General features: G+C 36.2%; 2 protein-coding genes across 4 annotated transcripts in view; both read left to right on the forward strand.

Annotated features, from left to right (window-relative positions):
* Positions 1-3,433: 3,433 nt before the first annotated feature.
* LOC149808067 (uncharacterized) overlaps positions 3,434-22,124 on the forward strand; it is a 69,780-nt gene continuing 51,089 nt past the window's right edge. For all 3 annotated transcript variants that reach the window (XM_089973268.1, XM_089973273.1, XM_089973279.1), the window contains exons 1-4: positions 3,434-3,584; positions 8,181-8,421; positions 12,581-12,744; positions 14,929-15,240. In XM_089973268.1, coding sequence (XP_089829394.1) covers positions 8,187-8,421; positions 12,581-12,744; positions 14,929-15,240 — 711 coding nt within the window. In that variant the 5' untranslated portion in view covers positions 3,434-3,584; positions 8,181-8,186. The remainder of the gene's footprint in view (positions 3,585-8,180; positions 8,422-12,580; positions 12,745-14,928; positions 15,241-22,124) is intronic.
* LOC149808068 (uncharacterized) lies at positions 19,133-19,936 on the forward strand. The gene has a single exon (XM_089951212.1). It carries the CDS (start codon positions 19,133-19,135, stop codon positions 19,934-19,936), a length of 804 nt encoding a protein of 267 aa, XP_089807338.1.

Consider the following 22,124-nt stretch of genomic DNA (forward strand, 5'->3'; position numbering starts at 1 on the left):
TTCAAGTAACATGGCTTTATCGCTGAGTATGACCGCAATTGCTCTGTAGAAGGCACCAGCACCTGGTGGGTTAGTAACACGAGCTCGAAAGTGTATATCAACGACAGACTGTTTGGACAAATCAAGATGTTCCAGTGAAAAATAATAAATAGGATATAGACCTGTAAAATCTAATTGTGATATTTGCAAACCAGTATCTATATTTTGATCACGTCCCATGAATGACATTAAACGATGATATGCACGCGCTACGTGATTTTGATCAAAATTTAACAATATATCTTCACTTGGTTCTTGATGTCCATTTATTCGCAAGGAAACTTCATTAACTCCAAGACTGTCAAATATCATATGTGAATGTTCTTGATTATTTGTCCGGTCATTATTTTGCAGCGCAATAAAAATATGTCGTGGTGAAGAAACACCCTGTTGTGATGCTATATGCCATGTAAATAAACCATTAACATTACTTTGAATAGCATCTGTGGTTACTGTTAACCATGATAGCAATGATTTACCGCCTGAATCCATAAAAGAAAGTAATTTTTGTTCCTCAGTAATTGATGGAGTCATTACTGGCATCCATAATGAAAGTTTTGATATATTTACTTTACCATCAACAGCACCAGCACCTCGCCAGATTGCATCATTATCATCACCTTTTCTTACGAGCACAGTTGTGTGTTTAGCTCCAAAGATGACCTTTCTAACATTTCTGCAAAATCCAAAGATGTGAGTTAATGGAATTGCACATGAAAAATTTCTATCATTTCCTGACAACGCTGCTCGGCGTGTTGTAAGTCGCATGAACACTTCCTATAATATCAAAAACAGCACCTGTCTGTCTGCGTGCTCAAAGTCAGCCGGTTGTGGATCAGATGCAGTATCTCGTGGTGTCCGTATTTTAATATACTGAACATGATCAGCGTGGTTAGTAATATCTTTAGCAAACATCATTGTTGGACCGGCTGATCTTGTAAAGTCGTCAGAATATCTCGCTAGACCAATTATTGTTGTAGCAACATCAACATCCTTCTGAATCGATTCGATATTTTTTCCATCAATCATGTATGTGGCGCTATCAAACAACGCCATAATCCCGTTGTTGACAAAACCAACACGCAAATTAGCAGCATATGGCGTATTAGCTATAACATTCGTTACAAGTCTACCTTCTACTTCAATAAACGCCTCAGCGGGCAAGAAATATCTACTTGTATCATGAACCTGTAATTCGATTCTCCCCCGCTGATTTGGTTGTCTTGCGTCATAGGAATAAAATTGATAATCACGTACAGATTCATACTTAAGGACAGGTGCCTCCATATCAAATGCTGGGTCTGATTCGCGCTTGAACATTTTATTATAATTACCATTTTTCCAAATGATGATCTAAATCATAGTCGATGAAGACCGCTTCCTGCTATTAAATTTGCTGTTATATTTTTTTCTGCTTCTTCAGATAATTCCGCTAGTTTTTTATTTGCAGCCTGATTGGGTCCTTGATCTGCTATCAAATTTGATGTTATATTTCTTTCTGCCTCTTTAGATAATTCCGCTAGTTTTTTTATTTGCAGCCTGATTTATTATTTTACTTACGTCTGCGGGCATCACCTCAGTACTTGGTAATTTTACCGGTTGTTGTTTTCGTCGCAATAATCGTGCTAGTCTATCTTTGATCGCCGAGAACCCTTACCAGCAACATTGACAATTGCTCCAGGAGCTTTATCACGAACAATATCGATAGCTTTCATCGATAATTGTTTTGCAACAGGTACTGCTTTTGGAGCTATCCTTGTAAATAATCCCTGAATAACATCACCAAGTCCATCTCCGTAAGTAGCTCTGTAGATTGGTAATCGTGAGTTCACCGCTTTGACCTGTACAGGTTTACGATGATTATTATGTATGATCATCTTTTTTAATTTACCATTTATTTAACAACTAGTCATCAACAAGTTCATCGATAAGTTCTCGGTAAACTCCGATATCCATGATACCACCTTGAAATAATCGCCGACAAATATCAGCTGCTTCATTAATTATTTCTGGTGAATTATTTCCGGCACGTTTTCCTCCTACGAGAACTTCTAACCGTGACACATCATTAATGATATTATCAGGACAAACAAAATCATCTCCCAGACCACTTCCCGTTGCTCCTTCTTCTGATTTCTTAGATGGTGTTGTTCTAAATAGCTTTTTAAATTTTGACAGCGGTGAAGAAGATTGTTGTTGTTCTATTTGTTGCAGAGGTGGAGGAAGTTGATACTGGGAGAGTTGATCTTGTTCTAGTTGTTTCAGTCTCTCTCTATGAAGTTTTTTTTAATTTCTTTATTAAGATTTTTATATTCTTGACCTTTAGCTTGTTTTTTGTTGTAATATACGCGATATATATATTTAATAAGATTATCATCATTTATTTTGTCATAACGGGATTTTAAAATACTAGATTTATTAAATATACTATTTAATATTACTTCGGGTAATTGTTCTTCTTTAGTATTTCTAATTTCTTCAACAACCCCTTCTTTGAATTTTGCAATCAATTCTACGTTTTTTTCTACTAGTTCGGGTTTAGGTGCATGTTCTTTTTGCACGTCGGCGACTTCAGTACAAAGTTTTCCAATAGTTTCAAGTATTTCCTCACCAACAGGTGGAGGTTGAGCCGCAGCTATATCAGCTGGAAGATCTCGTAAAATCTTCTTTGTCTGTTTAGTTCTTCTTGCTATTTTTTCAGTTTGTTCTGCTGTTTGTTTTGATACCGGAAGATCTTCTTTGATGACAGTTGCAACTTGTTCAGTAGCTGCAGTGACGGTTTTAAACAGTTTTTTAGTTTCTTCTTCGTACTCAACTTGTGCTTCTCGCTGCGCTTGTAGATTTTTTCTAAATGAATCTCGCACGGGAAGAAATTTTTTAATTGCTTCTAATCGTTCTCGTGCTATTCTTGCAGTATGAGATTCTGGATATACCATTATTTTTAATATAACAATTTCTTAATTAATAGCAACAGAGAGGGTCCTGTCTACAATTCTATTTGGGACAAACAATAATCGTAGACATGGTATTGACCTCTATGAAGGGTCACTATTTTTTTTTTTGTCTAAAAAAGCCTACGTGACGCGTTAAGTGGTCTGTTCACCCTCTCTGCTGCTTGTCATATTAGTTATTTTATAGTACATGTATGACAGGTCAATTTTAAGCAACGATACAAGCCCCTGTGTTAAAAATATAACACTACTTGGATGATCCATTTTCTCGAATCAAAACGTATTTGTTGTGTCAATTTGTAGTGAATTAAAATTCTAAATGCATCCAGATGATGGTAACGTCATAGCAAGAGTCGCCTACCCTGAACAAAAAAAAAAAAGTAGTAGCCGATAGGTAGCGCGACCAAACTTAGTGACCAACCAATCGTCATTCGAAATTTCATTTTGGTACGAACTTTGAAGAGACGAGTGTGGTACGTGATCCCCAATGGGAAAGGAATTTGGTGTGCTAAAGATTAGCATTGATAACGTTACTTTCACATATCAATATTTGCAGTTTTAGAGAGTGATCTTCAAGACAGTAACAATTAAAAAGTAAGTTAAACTAAATTAAGATGTATATCGTACTTTGGTTTTGAGTCCCCAACGGTTTCAGCGGGTCATTTTCGGATCAGGAGTTGTGGTCTACATTATAATTAAAGATTAAAAGATTTTCGTTTTGTGAAATCGTGTAACTTTTGACAGAGCCATCTACATTGAGATCAAGGAGAAAGATTGCGCACCATCTGAGGACGTAGAAATGTTCCTAAAGCCGCATAACGTCTTTTGATGAGATAACCTGTTTTCGAGGTTAGATGATATCGGTGTAGGGCCTTTACTTTATAAACATATCGGGAGGTAGCTGTTACACTGTATACTGTAGTTAGTGTAACGTAAGAAGGGCTTCTCAGAAGCTCTATATTATCTTTGCATTTACTGCATAATAAATCCAAATGATTCCATTCCAATTTTATTTTTGACGAAGTACTATAGTCTGACTATACCTTCCCGTTCGTACGCCCCTATTGACTTTAGTAACGGAAGACTTTAATGTAATATAAAGCACACATAACTTAGTCAATTCATTAAGTGATTTATAATTTCTAACCTGAATGTGACCAGTGGCCCTGACACTGGCTTTCTCTGGGCCTTTCATGCTTAACGGACTTTACATACTAACACGGCGCCATGTTGTATACACTAGAGGCAAGTTGAGTTCCTCAGAGGTTGTTCATCCTATACGGTAACTGCTGGATAATTCCATAAATTACCATAATGTTGAGAGTTTAGAGTTATAGCATTTGTACACATGTACATAGAAATTACACTGCTTTTTAAATCCATGTTAAAGGCAAATTTGTTAATCCTTAATTTAGTTTCCTCTGACTGACCCTTGCCACTCCATTTTTGACATTTGGACATTTATGTTGGGGTGTAGGGTCAGAGTCCATTCCCTATCGAAAAGGTAGCTGCTTAATAGCTGGCCCAGCAAACTGGAACGACCTTTCATTGCGATATACCTGCATGAAATCGAAAGAAATATTTTTTTCTCAGAAATTGCAATCATAGCACTCATTCTGATTTTAATCCGCTGACAGACGAGACAAAAGTACATTGTTGCTGAAATTTGATCTGAATCTGGCTGTTTGCATTCCTAGTCATGTGACCACACAGCTCTCACAACCTACATGTCAAGAACATCAGAGGTCATTACAGTCATGTGATCTCAACAATAAACAATTCCTAGTGTTGCTGTAGGAAAACAAATCAAACAAATAAATGAAAGTCACATAATTTTGATAGAAAAATGAAAAAACATAAAACTTCTAAATATTTATTGTGTAAATTATGACCGAAAATCTGTAAATGTTGCAGCAATATGAAGAAAACCAGATTCACTATGCAGAGAGCACACGTCAATGTGGTAGTCACGACACCAACAAAAACATCGCTGACACATGCTCGGTACTTCTTGAAAATGGGTTTTCTCCACCCTGCTGCGATATCGACAGGTTTCTGGTCATTGTTCTCAGAATAAATGTTGAGAATTAAGTGTGCATTTTATTTATTTACAAACTATAAGTGACTTCTATATAATATGTAAAAATTTTATGTACAACAACTTTGTAAATTTGTTTATTGTCTATATCACGTAACTATATGCCCTCTGATGTCATTGATTTGATGGTTGTGAGATTTGTATAGTCATGTGACTTGGGATGCAAATGGCCAGATCCAGATCAAATTTATGCAACGATGTACATTCTTCTCGTATGTATGCTTATTAAAGACATGACAAATGCTATTCTCGTGATTTTTGAGAAAATAGATCATATTCCTATCGATTTCATGCAGGTATATCTCAAAGAAAGGTCGTTCAAGTTTGCTGGGCCGGCTAGAGAGCTGCTACCCCATGCCAACACCAAATGGTGTCAGCAAATTCCAACTTTTCAATATGGAGTGGACTCAGACCCTACACCCCAAGATAAATATCCAGATATCAAAAATGGGGTGACAAGGGTCAGAGGAAACTCAGACTATCCTAGATTTAACATCGTAAATAGAGGAAACAAATGACATAGTATTATTTTCCTTCTACATACATGTGTAGTCATGCATACACCCCTTCACTGAAAATGGATTTGTCCAGGAACTGGAAGTGACTGGGAAACATGTAATCTTTTACACTGAAAACGTCTGTTTGGAATGAAACCCACAGATGATAATGGTGTTAGGGTCCCACCTTGGCATTATCATGTTTGAAATTATAAATCAGTAAGTGGACTAACTAAGTTCTGTGTATCTTTTATCTCATTTGTGCTTTTTGTCTCTTAAGTTGGTGGGGTTTTTTTTGTACAAATAAACCAGAAGGTATATTCTGACTATAATCATAAAATGTAAGATTTCGACCCTGATATTTGCTTTGAGGATTAGGCCTTACTGTCTAAATAATGGCACTTGAGTAGCGTGTTTTGAAGTCAACTAACATCATAACGAGAGGTCAAATTTGCAGGAATATTTCACTCTTTGCTTCCCATATTTCACTTTTGTACTAAGTAAAGTCATGTTTTACCGCTCCGGTGGCTTAGAGGTTAGAGTGTCCACCTTGGATGCGGGAGGTCGTGGGTTTGATTCCCAGCCAAGTCATACCAAAGATTTATTAAAATGGTACTAACAGCTGCCTCACTTGGCGCTCAGCATTAAGAGGTTAGTGTTGGGACTGGTCAGCTTGGTGTCAGGATAATGTGACTAGGTGTGACGTCATACTACATGATGCCCCAGTGATAGACATCACTATAAACTGCCACACTGCAGACATCGTAGTGATATGACTGAAAATTTGTTAAAGTCACATTAAAAAGCCAAATCATGCACATACACTCATGTTTTAGTCAGACTTTACTTACTTTGCGTTTTTCTAATAAATTCAAATTCTCACACAAGCAAATGGACCTGTTTTCAAGTTCCATTGGCCTAAATTTAATTTGCCTGGAATGCTATGGAAGCTCAGAATGCTGAAATTGGATTAAGTTGAAGGATGTTTCTTTAACAAAATGATTACAAATATGTTGACAGAGTTCATACGGTCTTTGAAGGTTTTTCAGTTTGGGGAAAATGAGGTAGCATTTTCAAGGCCTTGAAAGTTTAAGAAAATCGAGCAGATTACCCTGAGGTCTTTAAAAGTCTTTGAAAATTGAAATAAACCTATACATTTTAATTTCCGTACATAATCACAAATAAAATTGTCCAAGGTTGTTAGATTCTGATGTATGCAAGTTTTCCTGGTTTCTTTCTTTTGATGACCCGTTCAGTTTCATTTCCTCATTAAACAATATTATAGTATTTTGCATTCTCATATAACTTGTATACAAAATATTAGCGAAAATAGGTCTTGGAAATCTGTTTGTGGTCTTTGAAAGTTTGGGAAAAGTCTTTGAATTCAGTGTGAACCCTGACTGATATTGTTCTTGTTGTAGGGTTTAACTCCATTTTTCAGCACACGATAGGCTATACATGGCGGCCAGTACTAATGGTGGAGGAAGAACCCGGGAAATCCCCGGAAAGAACCACCGACCCTCGAGAAGCTACTGGCAAGCTTTCTCACATACCCACATTGGCTGAATCCGAGACTCGAACCCACACAGACAGAGGTGAGATGGCAGTGATCCGTAACAGAGAGCGCTTTAGACCACTCAGCCACTCAGGGCCCCCTGATTGATATTGAAGAAAGCGTTTAGATAGCTTCATTTTGTTCAAGATTATTTTGGTAATCTCAAAACATAAATATCAGGGTTGATGTCTTACATTGTTTTACTAACGAAGAACATAAACTCAGTTGGTTCGATTTTACAGTAATATTGTATGTTAAAGCACATATCCTTTATTGTTTTTTTAATAATTTGTCATTCAGTAACACTTTTAGTCTAGTCTGTAAAAGCATGTTTAAAAGAAAGAACATCCTTTGTGACAATGGGATGGCATTTGTTAGTCCTACAGTGAAGATGGCAGCTGGGTTTTAGTCATCCGTCTGCAAAATAATTGACTTTGGGATATGTTTCACATTAATTTCTAGCCCCAAGTAAAAATGGTAATCATATGTTGGACCTCTCACATTTCAAAAGGGATTATGACAAGTTAAATTGCATCTACTGACATAAAACATGGTTAATACTCATAATTAGAAAGTGTTGATGCCATTATTTCATTGCTGCATTTGACTCTGAAGGGTTCCAGGAAGGAGAGAGTGACATTTTAACTCTTCATCACTGAAGTTTTAATCACGTTTTGGAGTGATGTTCATTCAGTTTGGTAGTTTTTTTTTCATAGAGGTATTATTGTTATTTTATTCATGCCACCCCAAAATTTGGAAAATGATCCACTTTAGTCAATATGAGTAGCTTTGGGTATTGTTTCTAATGGGGGAGGGGTTTGCATTAAAGGCCAAATTACTTCTGCTTAAGAATTAAAAAAAATTATACTTTAAAAAGAAAAGAGAGGATGGGCTAGAAAACGGTGGTAAGGTAACTGGTCAGAAAAGATACTGCTTCAGAATTAGGACAAATGTGAATGCATGAGGGTTTGTGAGGATTAACCATCAAAGATGCTTTGGTTTACTTTAAAATTTATCTTGATCACTTTTGCCTACTGTAGACAACCATGGAGAGGCCCAGTTGCAAATCTGAGTTTAGCTCAGCTTACAAAATGACAACGTGCATCGTTGATAAGAAAGGATTGAGGGTACGCAGACGGTCAATGGAGCAAAAGCAGATGCGACGAGAGCTGACCAATAAAAATAGGAATATAGATAATCTCTCGCCCTTGCAGGAGGATGATGTCAGCATTAATAAGAGTTACAAGGAAAAGACTCCTTTGAAAAGAGATGAAAAGACAGGTAATAGCATTATATTTAGTCACATGCTTGTACAAGCGAATTTCCTTTTTTACAATTCTACTTTTTAAAAAACCTTACTTATGTAATTATAAGAAAGGTATGTCTTTCCCAGGCCCAGTGTTTTATGCACAATTGTGCGCCAGGGACACACATTGGAGAAAATTGATGCATACATTTTGCTGACGTGTGTTTTTTTTACGTAAAGGATTTGCATAATGGGATCAGGATTTATTTAATATCCAATACTTTGGATGAGGGATTGCATCATGTATACTTCGAGCATAGGGATAGTCTGGTTCCCTGCTTTGTTTGCTCCCTGCGTTGCACTGCACTATTCACATACCAGAGTGCAACACAGAGAACATACGAAACGGAACCAGACTAGCATAGTTGTAACAGTAGCTTCCCCATATTGCAAGCTTTCAGGCGATTTCCATTGAGCTCAGCAAGAAGTCAACCAGATGTTTAACCTCAATGCATTTTGCACTAGAAAATGACCTCCAGATTCAAACAGTGTGCGCTAAGAATAATTTAGCCATGAAAGTGGAAGAAGCAAACACAAAAGAGTAACAGTGAATCTAACTTCAATGAAAAATGGAGAAAAAAATTCCTTTGACTGGAATATGGCACATCATTGGGATTACCGGTGTGACTTCGGATTGTGTGATCATGAAGACTGCAAAAGTGAATAATTCTTTTGTGACAGGGTTTAAGAATTTTAAAAAATCTGCCATTGTTCTCCACAAGATATCAGGAGAACACATTATCACCCAAGACATTCTTTCACAACAAAGAAATCAGTAAACTTGCAGAGACAAATGCATTATTTGTATTACAAAGCCAGGGGGCATTGTAGATCTTGTTTTTAATTTTGCTGCAATAAAAGAAAGATATAAATGTTCAGGTAGAACTTATATAAAAGAAGATGAATCATTAGCCTCTTTGATTTTTGGATAAATGTGTTCGAGGACAAAGTACAATGAAACCGATACTAGTACACATTTTATGACAGGCAGTAAATTAACTGCCATTTGGTTAAAAAGATTAATTGGCTTTTTGTATTGGCTTATATGTAATGTGTTGGTCTATAATACTGCTACAAATAGATTATAAGGAGACTTAAAAGTATGACTTTAAACTAAAAGGAAAATGAACTAATATAATTATTCTTTGAATGGACAGTGCATTTGTTTGTTAATTGTGCGTGTTGGTTTATTTGTATTTGTAGAGAGAGAGAGAGGGAGAGAGAATGTTGGGCAAGTTGCAATTTCAAGCTGAAAAAGTACTGGTCAAATGAAAAATTAGTGCGTTTTTGGCCCTCACATTTTTTTATTTGACCCAGAGTTCTGACACCCTCAGTTTTACACCACTGGGGGGATACACAGAGGCCACACTTATTGAACTTTATACATGTATATATTCAGTTATGTTTTTTTTTTTGTGCTTAAAATGTCTTGTACATTCAGTATTGCATGAAGACTTTGTGATAGACAAATTAGTGGAATTGAGATAACCTTCCCTTTTCATTAGCTTTTTCTGTAAAACCAATATTTATCTTTTGAAAGACTGATTCAGTTTGGATGAAAAGTTATAAAGACATTATTTAATCCAAATTGTTAAGTGTTCTAATAGTTTTTCTCCACCAAGGTCATTCTATGATGGTGCCATGCCATGCTGTTATTTTTTTATTTTGTGCAGGTTGTTATTTACTGTGGCTTTATTTCCATTAACTTGACTTTTCTCTCGCTGCAATGCCCCTTTTACTGTTTGTAAACATAGTCATGTATTCGATTTATTTTTGATGTAGTATCCCTTTACTTCATAGCGTGTATGGCTTTGTAGGCAGTTGATATACATGTACCAAAGTTGCACAATGTAGTGCGCTATAAACAAAACAACCTAGGCCTGCCTGTTAACTGTTATAGCAGTGTAGTATATGTTATGTTCAACATCAGTTTTAACCATTTTACATTTTTGATAGATATCTATTTTGTATGGAGAGATTTAAGAGTAAAATCTTATCATTATAGGTGTATAATTTCACAGAAGAATTTTTATGTGCTTTAAAATCTTGAGAGAACTCGTTCATTGTGAAGCTGTGTGGCTAAACATAGTTGCCATTTCTCATACTCAAAATTTACCAGTTCCTTCTCTATGTCTACATCAATAAATCATCTGAATTTGATAAATTATAAAAACTTATTGTTGCATACATCAGTATCAGAGCCTTTGCTTAAGTTATTGAAGCTTTCATAGTTGTGATTCTAATCATGCAAACTCTAGAAGTACTGAACGAAATCTGCAGCCTCCATTTTCAAGAGTGAAGAAGTTACTTTAAATAGCAGATTATGACTAGAGCTTAGATAGCCATCATGTGGTCTGACATAATGGTTGTTCACATCTGTGAATGTAGTATCTGCTAGAGGTTTTCCCCTTAGGTGACGTTACAAAAACATGCTAAAAATGGCTGTTGTTTAGAGCATGCGTTCAAACACAGTTCCATGAGAATGGTGTTGAGGTGTTTAAATGAGCATGCAAGTCGGGTAGATGTGTCCAAAGGCACTTAAATGAGGTATATGGTTATATGATCAAAAGAGTCCCACCAGCAAAAATTGCATTCCCTTCCCAGAAGCATATTGGGCATACCTGAAGTGGCTAAATTTCCAGATGAGTAGAACCAGTGGTTGCCATTGAGTTTAATTTTCTAACTTCTTCACACCAGACATATTCTTGTTTGTCTGTTAGTGTGAGAGATGCACTACTTATTCGGTTACACTTGGAAATAAACACAAAGTTTTTCATTTGATATACTCTTGTACACAAGTACATCACTGGCTCTTTCTGCCTCTGAATTTGGTCATTGTAAATATCAGTACATTTTTCCACCGCTCTGCAGGTAGTCAAACCTTTGAACTTGCAGCCATGCTATTGGGTAATGTTCTTCAGATGTACTCTTAAAATGACAACATCTGATTAAACGTGTGATTAAACGTTTCTGAGACCTCTGATATTTGTGTAGCAAATCATTGTTGATGAACACACCACAGTGATGCATATAGCCTAAAAGGAGGCTTTGATTATTGTTTATTATTTCCCATATGAAATATCTTGCAGTCAGTTTCTCTGTATAGTCCATTATGTTTACTCAACATGGCATGCTGATTGTTGTCCAATTATCTCTTCATTGTTTAGGTTTTACATACCTTGTAGTTTTTTTTTAAAATTCTACCCCCCTGTATCAAACTGATGCAAAAGATGTAATATACATGATATACAAAACATGTAAACTCTTTGAATTGTTTGCAAAGTGTTCTCAATAGAGATGTACACACTGGTTTTGATGTTTGGAATTTAAATGTGATCCATTTCTGATATGTGTACATTCCACCCTGTGTGTTTGTATGCTGCACATAGATTTGTTCCAGAGCATTAATTTTAGTTATCTTTGATTCCCCCTCTGGCTTAGTTTTGTACTGTGCGTGCACTGTCCATAACAAATTTACTGTATGAAACAGTGATTAACATCTGATAAACAACACTTCACACCTTGTCAGCCAATAATATCACACATGTAAGATCAGCATGAACTGGGCAGAGCTAGCAGGCCACTGATGCCATGCATTGGTTGGTGTATCGAGATTGAAAGTAAAAAAAATCATATTGGTCAGACGGAGTGAAAGCAGACTTGAGGTAAAACTAAAACTAAAGATGCATGGGGGTATGTTCTCAGTCTTATGACGGATATTTCATCTTCAGAATGACAACACCTGTCGATCTTCCAAGTCGTACAGATCTCTTGATGGGGGGTAGGGGGTTAAAGTGGTTGGAAGGTGTTTAATACAGAAAAAAATGCTTAGGGGTACAGAATTTGAACCTTGTGATTTACTGTTGAGTGAGCAAGCTAGAGTTCCAGTCAAACTGATGGAGTGGTTACCTATTTATAATTTTAGTTATCATCTCTTACCAAGGTTTCTTCAATTAAACTTTATTAAATGACACTGACATGTCTGGACACTTGTTTTCCAACAAGTAACTTGTATCTTGTCTTTCACAATTTACATGTAAAGAAGCAAAAAATTGTTTTGCCCATCAGTTGTTAGGACAGTATTTGCCATCACAAGATGTGCAGAAATGTTTTGAACAATTTTTGTCATTGCAGGTCATGATGGTCAAAAGATTGATAGTCGCAAGATGCAAATGCTGAAATGGAAGGAAGAAAGAATGAAAGCAAAGAAATTGGAAGTTGCAAAGAAAAAGCCTGTTTTCAAAATATCTGGCAGTCTAGAGAGAGAGGATATCACACTCTTCTCTAAATCAAAAAATGTAATTTTGCAGGTTTCTCATGTACATAGATTGATCAAGTATTTTTTTTCTCCTGTTTTACTATATTTGAGAATAAATCATATGTTTGATTGATTTAATACTGAATATTGGAGAGGGGGTGGGGGCTTATTAAGAATCAGAAAAACATTGCAGAAAGAAGAATATTTAACACCGCACTGGTGGCCTAACTGGTTACAACCTCCGATGCAGGTTCGAATTCCGGCCGAGTCACTGATGAAGACTTATGAAAATGTTATTAAAGCTGCCTCACTTGGCGCTCAGCATTAAGAGGCTAGTGTTAGGACTGGTCAGCCTTGTGTTGGGATCATGTGACTGGGTGGAACGTGATGCTACATGCCTATGGCATGATGCCCCAGTACTAGACATCACTATAAACTATGACACTGCAAACATCATAGCGATATGACTGAAAAATTGTTAAAGCTGTGTTAAAATCCAAATTACACACACATAAGAATATTGACCCATTACTAGAAAACGTAAGAAAAAAATTGACAATAATTTATGATAATGTTTTTAAAAAAATTAAAGCTCATAATTAATTTCTTTTTATATGTACAGTAGTCCCCCTCTTATAAGGCCACCCCTAATGCAGCAGGGAAGTGGCCTTATAATGAGGGTGGCCTTTCTAGAGGGGGATGACATGCGAATAGTAAATACATATGAAGAAAGTCACAAGTACCTTTATTTCTAAAACATTTAATATTTTCATAAAAAAATCACGTGCAAGTTGTGAAATAAATGTAAAACAAACTGTCATCATTTTCAAAAGAATGCTATGAATAACCATTGATATAGTTTTAAAACTGTCATTATAATTATGTTACAGATCACATCATCTGTCATTTTGTTGGTAACAATAATTGTGTATGCATCTAAACAAATTGCCGTGTGTTTTTAAAGGAAGTGATGTTGTCACGTGATTCGTTAGTCGCAGTCTGGTACCCCATTGTTTTTATACATTTCTTTATACTAAGTGAGAGAAGCCAATACGGCTTCAATATGTACCATTAACATCACGCAGATTTGACCCCGCGGCCATTAGGATTTGTAATTTTAACAATTATTGTCAGTAGTAATAGCCACTAATTATCAAAGTGAACAAGCTCAACATCTTACTAAGGGAAGCCATAAAGGCTATCAAACCATTTTCCTGCTGACTTGGGTATTGTACATCGATACTGCCACTTCTCAGCTGTTACTATTGTTCAATAATTGTAATCTTAACAATTATCAGAGTGACTAAACCGGACATCTTATGATAACACAGCAGTAAGGCTAATTGGATTACATGTACTTACCCGTTTGCATGGATTAAAATTTGAGTCTTTCTCGGTTTTTATGGAATAAATTTGGCTTCTCGTGAGGCGTAAATGATATAATATTAACCTTAGTGGTACATGTACTTTACTCAATACTTCTTTCAGTAACGAAAACCTGACATCGGGAAACAGAAATCGGATTACTTAACGCACGTTATGAATAAAATACTGTTTCTGGATACATATTCAAATAAAATGCGGCCGTTTGTGAGGGGTAAATTTTATATTATTGCACTAATATGCTGGTCACGTTAGCTGGGTGGCCTTTCGCGAGGGGTACTTTTGAACACAAACTCGTTGGTGCCAACGGATTCTGGCCATAAGGAGCGGGGGGCCGTTCAAGAGGGGGACCACTGTATCAGTTCTTTCATTCTGTAAATAAGAAAGATTCAGAGTGTTTTAAATTGATAGATCAAGAGACCTTTATTTCTAAAGAAGGAATAATGTTCACTGGATCATTACAGTTCATTATTACAACTATAATGTGAAAGAAGAAAATTATAACTGATTTTATACATTTATTGACATTATTTAATCCTTTTATTATTGCAACTTTTAAAAAAAAAACATTACATATATTCACATTTGCATGTGTTTTCATATACAGTTACTTCCTTTGTAATGGTTTGCAACACCTTTTGTTTTGCAATATAGCTGTTTTCAGTCAGACTTGGTAGACTGTAGTTATAATTAAAATCCATTTTATGTGTGTATAATGCTGAAAGTATATACAGTATACATTTCTTTTTAAACTAGGTGATACTTCAAACTTTTTCAAGAAAATCTTCATACAGCAATGTCAACTAGATGTGTGTAAATTGTATATTGGTCTTTTCTGCAGAGGAAGAATGCTTCTAAGTCTTCAGAAAAGACAAGCGTTTTCATGCCTGCCACGACAGTTCAAGAAAAGAAGAGAGTAAATGGGATTAGGCCTCTTGAAAAATCAAATGTTTTCATACCCGTCACCACAGTTCAAGAAAAGAAGAGAGGAAATGAGACTAAGCCTCTAGAAAAGACAAAGGTTTTGATGCCTGTCACAACAATCCGGGAAACAAAGAAGGTTGATGAAATTAAAGATGCTGTGTCCAAAACTACAAGAAACCAAGGGAGTGGTGTGATGCCTCCTCCAAAAAAAGCATATCCTACAAGAGCTGTAAGTGATTATTTTATCATATTTCATAGCATTTTCAACAATCTATGAACAGCTTGTCCCATAATCTGATGGTGCATTAGGCAAATGCAGATCTGGGTCTATACTAATTAACACAGCTGGGTGTTATTGAGCATGAGATCTGGGTCTGTACTAAACACAGCTGGGTGTTATTGAGCATGAGATCTGGGTCTTTACTAAACACAGCTGGGTGTTATTGAGCATGAGATCTGGGTCTATACTAAACGCAGCTGGGTGATATTGAGCATGAGCACATGCAGTAATGAAACAAAGGTTAAAAAAATGTGTGTTTGCCATTGCACTTGTTTTAAAATTAGGGTAGGTAGGTTTTAAAAAAAAAATGCTATACTGATTAATATATATGTAGTGTACTAAGCACTTCAAGTACTGGGCTAAACTGGCTCATTTAGATGCACAAATCAGTTTCTGAATTTGTTTCGTTTTTATTTTTTATTTTCATTGTCTTTTGTACCATGGGGGAAAAAGTGCTAGCGTTGGCACTGAAAAAACGGGGATGGTCTGCCAACCGAAAACACATTTTAAGGTAAAGTTGTAGGGATGCAAGACATGAAATGGTATGGACATTAGGGCTGTCAAAAATCACGAAAAACCAACCCGGGTACCCGTTGCGAAATTTAACGGGTACCCGTTAGCACATGAATGACATGTACAACCGTAGACCAACTAATTGTTATCCCCATTTCTTTAATATTTTATATGGCGATAGAGGCTAACCGTGTAATGCACTACTCGGTCTGATGCGTCCGCACCGATGTAGCTGCGAATGATCTGACCGCACGCTATTAATTAAAAAATTTATTTAGAATGACCTTTGTACACATATGGTAGGTATAATCCAACTTTTAATGATCACTGTGATCAGCCGCGTTAAATCCTTTAGAACACTCACCTTTTTTTAAAGTATAAGTCCTTGTTAGAACAGACCACGTTTATTCATCGGCTTTTGACCGCAGATTTGAATTACCCACGCATGCGTGTAAAGCAGCTTTACCACATGTCAAGAGTAATGCATTAAAACCGTCTTTGTGTGTGTGTGTGTACGAAGATTTCAAGGTGTCTAGGTGATAATTGTTCATAATATAAATTGTGGGATTTCTTCGACATGTGTGTTCGGAAATCAAAGGTATCCATCTGGATTTCATTAAAAGAGCACGCAATGTACCGATCATTTAGCACCCACAATCAATAGTTATCGTCTACAAAGAGGTTTATTACCTGTAGAACAATGCTATGTTTTAACCTTGGTATATAATGCCTCGGGGATAATGGTTTGTCCTGTTGCACAATGCCAATGAATTTTATTAATCCAAACAGACTCTCTGATGTATTGTTTATTTATATTAAGCAGGGATCTGGTTTCTAATTAAAGCCATAGCTGTCACACCTGTTTGAAGTGGTTGGCGAGTGTGGCAATGTTTTTTTACGGGTACCCGCGTTTGCGTTTCAATACCCGGGTTTTTCAATACGGTCGGGTACCTGGGTACCCGAGTACCCGTTGACAGCCCTAATGGACATGTACACTTCTTTTCAATCACTGGAGCTGGGTCCTTAAGCTTTTTCCATGAGTAATAATAATGATGATGTGGACTTAATCTTTAGCAGCTCCAGGTGCTTTACAATACTAGATAACACATAAAAACATACACTTTGAAATTAGACAGTAGGGTACAGAGGTCTCTGAAATGCTTAATTGCATGTATTTGGATGCCTTTTTTTATATATTGGGGACGCAGAAAGTCAATTAGGCTCCGTACGCTTGTAATAGGTGGGTGGCAAAATTCTAAGACTTGTCATTCCTCCTTCAGCCACCTGCTTAATGGGAAAATGTGTTGATCGATTAGTTGTGCTGATATTTACAATGACAGAATTTAGTGGCTGAAAGACACACTGATGTATATGTTGTCATTATAAGCGTACATCAAAAGAACATGATGCAGTAGCTAGGCAGCAATTTAAAGACTTTGACTGGTGGCTGGGTGGGTAAGTCTGCTGATAATTTACAGTGACAAAATTAAGTGGCTGAAAGCCCCCCCCCCCCCCCTCTCCCGGACATACATGTCACCATTAGAAGAGTACATCAAAAGAACATGCTGCAATAGCTGGGCGGCAAGATCAGAGGCTTTGACTGACTGCTGGGTGGGAAAGTATACTGATATTTACGGTGCTTGAATTCAGAGGCAGAAAGACCCAGAGATGTACCTGTGGTCATTTATAAGAGTCCATTAAATAAAGAACTTTACTTTTCATTATTGTGTTAATTTCCTAGTGTAGTGGAATAAGCAGTGCACATGACCTCGGAATCAAGACATGTTGAGACTTAGACAATATTACTTGAATTATGTTTTGAAAATCCTCTTGAAAAGTGCTTGAATTTTTAAGAAAATAAAAGACCAAATTTTTTATATAAAAAAGAAACCACAGTGGGAAAATTGTCAGATCAACTGTCTTTTACTTTCTGTGGCTTAGTCGGTAACTAAGGAAAGGGAGATTAATCAAGATTTCCATTTAGCAACATTGTGGGAATGGCAAAATGGCGGCTTTCTATTTCTTTGGCTTTGGTTTTTACACGAAAATGCCGCCATGGAAGTGTGTTTTTAATTGTGAATGGAAAGGCTCCTATAAATAGGTCAAAAAGACCCAGGACAGACATAAAGCTTTGTGTTGTGTGTGCAGCAAAGTTATAGACATCGGGGCTATGGGTGAGAGTACCCTTAAATCACACCGTAAAGGTGCAAAACACCAGGAAAATGAAGTGTTAGACATGTGCTGGAGACACTTTCATTATATCTAATACAGTTGCATTCTGATAAATTAATGACGGGATTGATGTTACCTATACCCCCATCTGATGCAGCTTCAACCACACAGTCAGCATCTGTAAATATTTCTTCCTTTACAAGAACGATGTTCTGAAGTCAGAAATTTTATGGACATTACATACTGTGGTCACACGTGCATCCTACCAATCAAATGAACATATTGCTGACGTTGTTCATGCTATGTTCCCAGACAGTGCTCTGGCTGCAAAGTTTTCGGGTACAGAAAGGAAAACATCTTGTGGTTGTTTTTGGCATTAGGGAACACCATAAAAAATTAATTCTATCAAGTGTCAGTGGTGTGTTTGTGATTCTTTTTGATGAATCCTTGAGCAAGAAAAGCAGATGGACATACTTGTCCGATTCTGGGATGGTGGGACAAACCAGGTTGTGACCAGATACTTGGGATCAGTTTTAAGGTCAGTATAATGTTTATTTTTGTTGTTTTTATTTTATTTTTATTTTCAGTTTCTTTTAATTTTTGTCATCAGCTGTCAAGTTTATAAGTATTGATTGCATTCCCATTTTCCTTGGAATTACTAAAGATAGGTGAATAAATGATCAAAAAAAATAAATGAGCATAAATCATACATACATGTACATATATAATGAAGTGCATGAATTAAAACTAAATAAATTGACACTTTATACATTAATTATTACTTAGCATGGACCCAGGCAATTGGTGAAGATTTATATGTATTTATCCTCTCTGATTGCAGGCCATGCTACAGCTGATGATATAGTTGATCATTTCAGAGAGGAAACTATGACCCACTTGAATGTCCACAACATGGTGCGGATAAGTATGGACGGGCCCAACATGAATTTGAAAGTTTTAGACATTATCCAAAGCCAGATAAATACCGACTATTGCCATGATTTAATTAATATTGGCTCATGTGGACTGCATACTTTGCATAATGCATTTAAGGTAGGTGCAATTGTTACAGAATCGGGAATCGCTTCACTTCTGTGCAGTCTGAAATATCTTTTTAAAGATTCACCTGCCAGGAGAGAAGATTACCACAAATTGGATGAAATCCCCTGTCACTTATTCTTTGGTCAGAAATATGGTATCTTTGTGTCCAAGGGAACTGGCCAGATATACAAATCTCAGCAGGGGCAAATTTAAGAAACTTATGAAGTTGACTATTGCAACAAAAAGAATCAATGAGCTTGATGGTGAAGTCATCCTGCAACAATATAATGACTTTCTTGACAGTATAATAGTTATTGGTACTGATAAGGTTACAGACTTTGATCCATACATGGATAGAAGGGACAAATTTTTAGTGAAGCACATGTCAGATATTAGGTATGGGAAGCTGCTGGAGATTCTTAAGGTCCTGTTGACCCTCTCCCATGGACAAGCAACAGTAGAGCCTGGCTTTTCTGCGAACAAGGAAGTAGAGTGTGAAAATTTGAAGGGGCAGAGTGTGTTTACCCAGAGGAGCATATGTGATTATGTTAGAAATGTGGGAGGAGTACTGAATGTTCCAATCACCAATCAATTTGTAAGTGCAGCTTCAGCAAGACAGAAATATGAAACTTATTTAGACAAGGAGAAGGAAAAGAAACAGTCCGAATCTGGGCAGAGGAAAAGAAAGCATGTTCTTGATGACATTGAAGATCTGAAAAGAAGAAAAAAGCAGGCCATATTAGATCATGAAATACTTGTGAAGAAAGCACTGTTTTTAAAAGCAGAAAAGACAGTAAAGTGGCAACTTCTTGCACAGGCCAATGTTACTAATAGAAAAGGAGCTGAGGAGAAACTTGGAATTTATGAAGGTCTTTGCAATAAGCTGGATGCTAAGATCAAGGAATTGAAGATGAATTAAATACAGAGGAAGAACTTGTTCATAAACTTTTTGTTAGTTTGACTTTTTTGTTTATTGTACCTATGTTAGTGAACTTTATTGGGAGAAGAAAATCTTACATGAGCCAGAAGTCAGTCTGAAGGTTGTTCCAAATGTAGATATCTATGGTGACTTCAGATATAAGACTCATTGAAAATCAAAATAAAGTCCTTGAATTTGTCATACTTTACCTGTATGAACCCTGAAATGTCATTTGCAGATTTCAATGAGTATTTTGGGTTTCAGTGGCAAATTGACAAATTGTAGTGAGATTCAGGAGAGTGCTAAAGTTGCTAGAACTGATAGATTGGATGGGACAGTAGCCAAGTGTAAGAAAGTGTGTGATGCCTAGCTTAGTGCTTTGAATAAGACCTTCCTTGGATTGTCAAAATTCAGTATCACTGTAATGGTCAAACAAGAGCTGTCGGTTTTATTTAGAATGTAGAAATTAAGCTCAATGGCAACCATCAATTCTTATAATTTGCATAGTTTTCTGGGATTGGACTGCAACTTTTGCTGGTGGGACTTCTGTTTTTACCAAAATGCCATAAATGGAAGTCCTGGACTCGTAGTTTTAAAATCCTAGTAAGACCTCTGGGGTATCTCGCGTACAGATGGCAACTAATAATCAGTCAGAGCTCAAATTATTTAGCTTTATGAGTAAAAGTCACTTGAGAAGACCAGAATGCATGTCAATGCATTGCCTGGAAGGGCAATTTCTTGTGTTTCAATATTGTGTGCTTAATTTTTGTCCATGATTGACGGTTTTGCCTGATTTTTTGTCACGATTCTAAGAAGTAAAAACAAGAATATGAATTTAAGACCTGACCTAGTTTTTAAGTTGGTTGGTTTTTACATAGAAAATACTATTGTATTGCAGGTCAGGTGAAATAGATATATATAGAGACTTTGTAAACAAGTTTATTCCTGTTTCATGTCAGTCTTTGGGAATCTCTGAGTTTGCAGTTGTGCTCTGACAGGTATAATTTGTGAGGAATTATTTATTTAAATTATTCATTGGAATTCCAAAGTACTCATTGACATTTGGACAAAGACACTAGGATTTTTGAGCACTCGTTTAAAGACATTCTGGAGTAAATCATTGTGGTACATCAGCACATTCAATACTCTTGGTACATCAGGACATTTGGAACATTCTATACTTTCGTGAATCCCTTTTTTTTATATACTTGAAGGTACCAAAAATTTTACCCCTGTTTAATGAACAAGAAGAAAATCATCAAAATTGGTAACTGAAACCTTGAAAATGGTTGATATGACCTGGAAATTTTAATCAACATTAGTTATAAAATGAAACTTTTAATAAGTCATCTATTTTGTTTAATTGCATTTCAAACAACATTCTTGATACACCATAACAAAAACAGTATACACCAAAATTTTGGTCAATGAAAATGTCACTAACACCTACTTGAGGCAGCACTATGATAAATAAATACCAATAAATAAGTTTTTTATCAATTGATATGCATGTTTTAGTTATATCTTTTAGGTTGGTTTTCAGAGTTTGTAGTTAATTTGTAATTATTGTAATTGTCACTTTCCTCACAGATGAGAAGTTTCACTGTTACTTACAATGAAATCATGGCTTCAGTATTTTACTAATAAAACAGTTTTAAAAATTGACTTTCAATGATGACGACTGTTAAAAGGGATTTTGTTTAATTGAGAATTTGAATCAATAACTAGTCTGGTTCCCTGATGAGTATGCTCCTTGCATTGCATTCCACTGCGTTGTTGAAACCAGTTCAAGTAATGTTGAAGATCTCTCAGCGGTTGGGCATCTAGGAAAAAAAAGGCCATATTTATGTAAAAATGAATAATCTAGTTAGAAAAAAACGCTTTATTGACAATTATTCCCAGTGTTATTTTAAAACGAGTATTGAGCCATTAAACAGACCATTTCGCTACCCCACGCCCCATTGCAGTTTTCTCGATGTCCAGCAAGGCTGACATCATTTCATGTTGTTATGGAGGGCCTTCGTTTATAGTGTGGTCTATGTTTTTGGACCAAGTTGTGCATGAGTTGTTCAGGGAGAAGTATATTAGGAATTTAATTCACAATATTGTCTTTTGAATTTTTACTTTGTATTCTAGGCAAATAAAGTATTCTGTACATTAGTGTTAATCTTCTAAACATAGAATGAAT

The sequence above is a fragment of the Sinohyriopsis cumingii genome, chromosome 1, assembly GCF_028554795.1.
Source record: "Sinohyriopsis cumingii isolate HCF-2022 chromosome 1, ASM2855479v2, whole genome shotgun sequence".
Classification (NCBI taxonomy): domain Eukaryota; kingdom Metazoa; phylum Mollusca; class Bivalvia; order Unionida; family Unionidae; genus Sinohyriopsis; species Sinohyriopsis cumingii.

Coding starts and splice junctions, on each gene's coding strand:
- LOC149808068 (XM_089951212.1), top strand. CDS start 19,133: ATGAAATCCCCTGTCACTTATTCTTTGGTCAGAAATATGGTATCTTTG.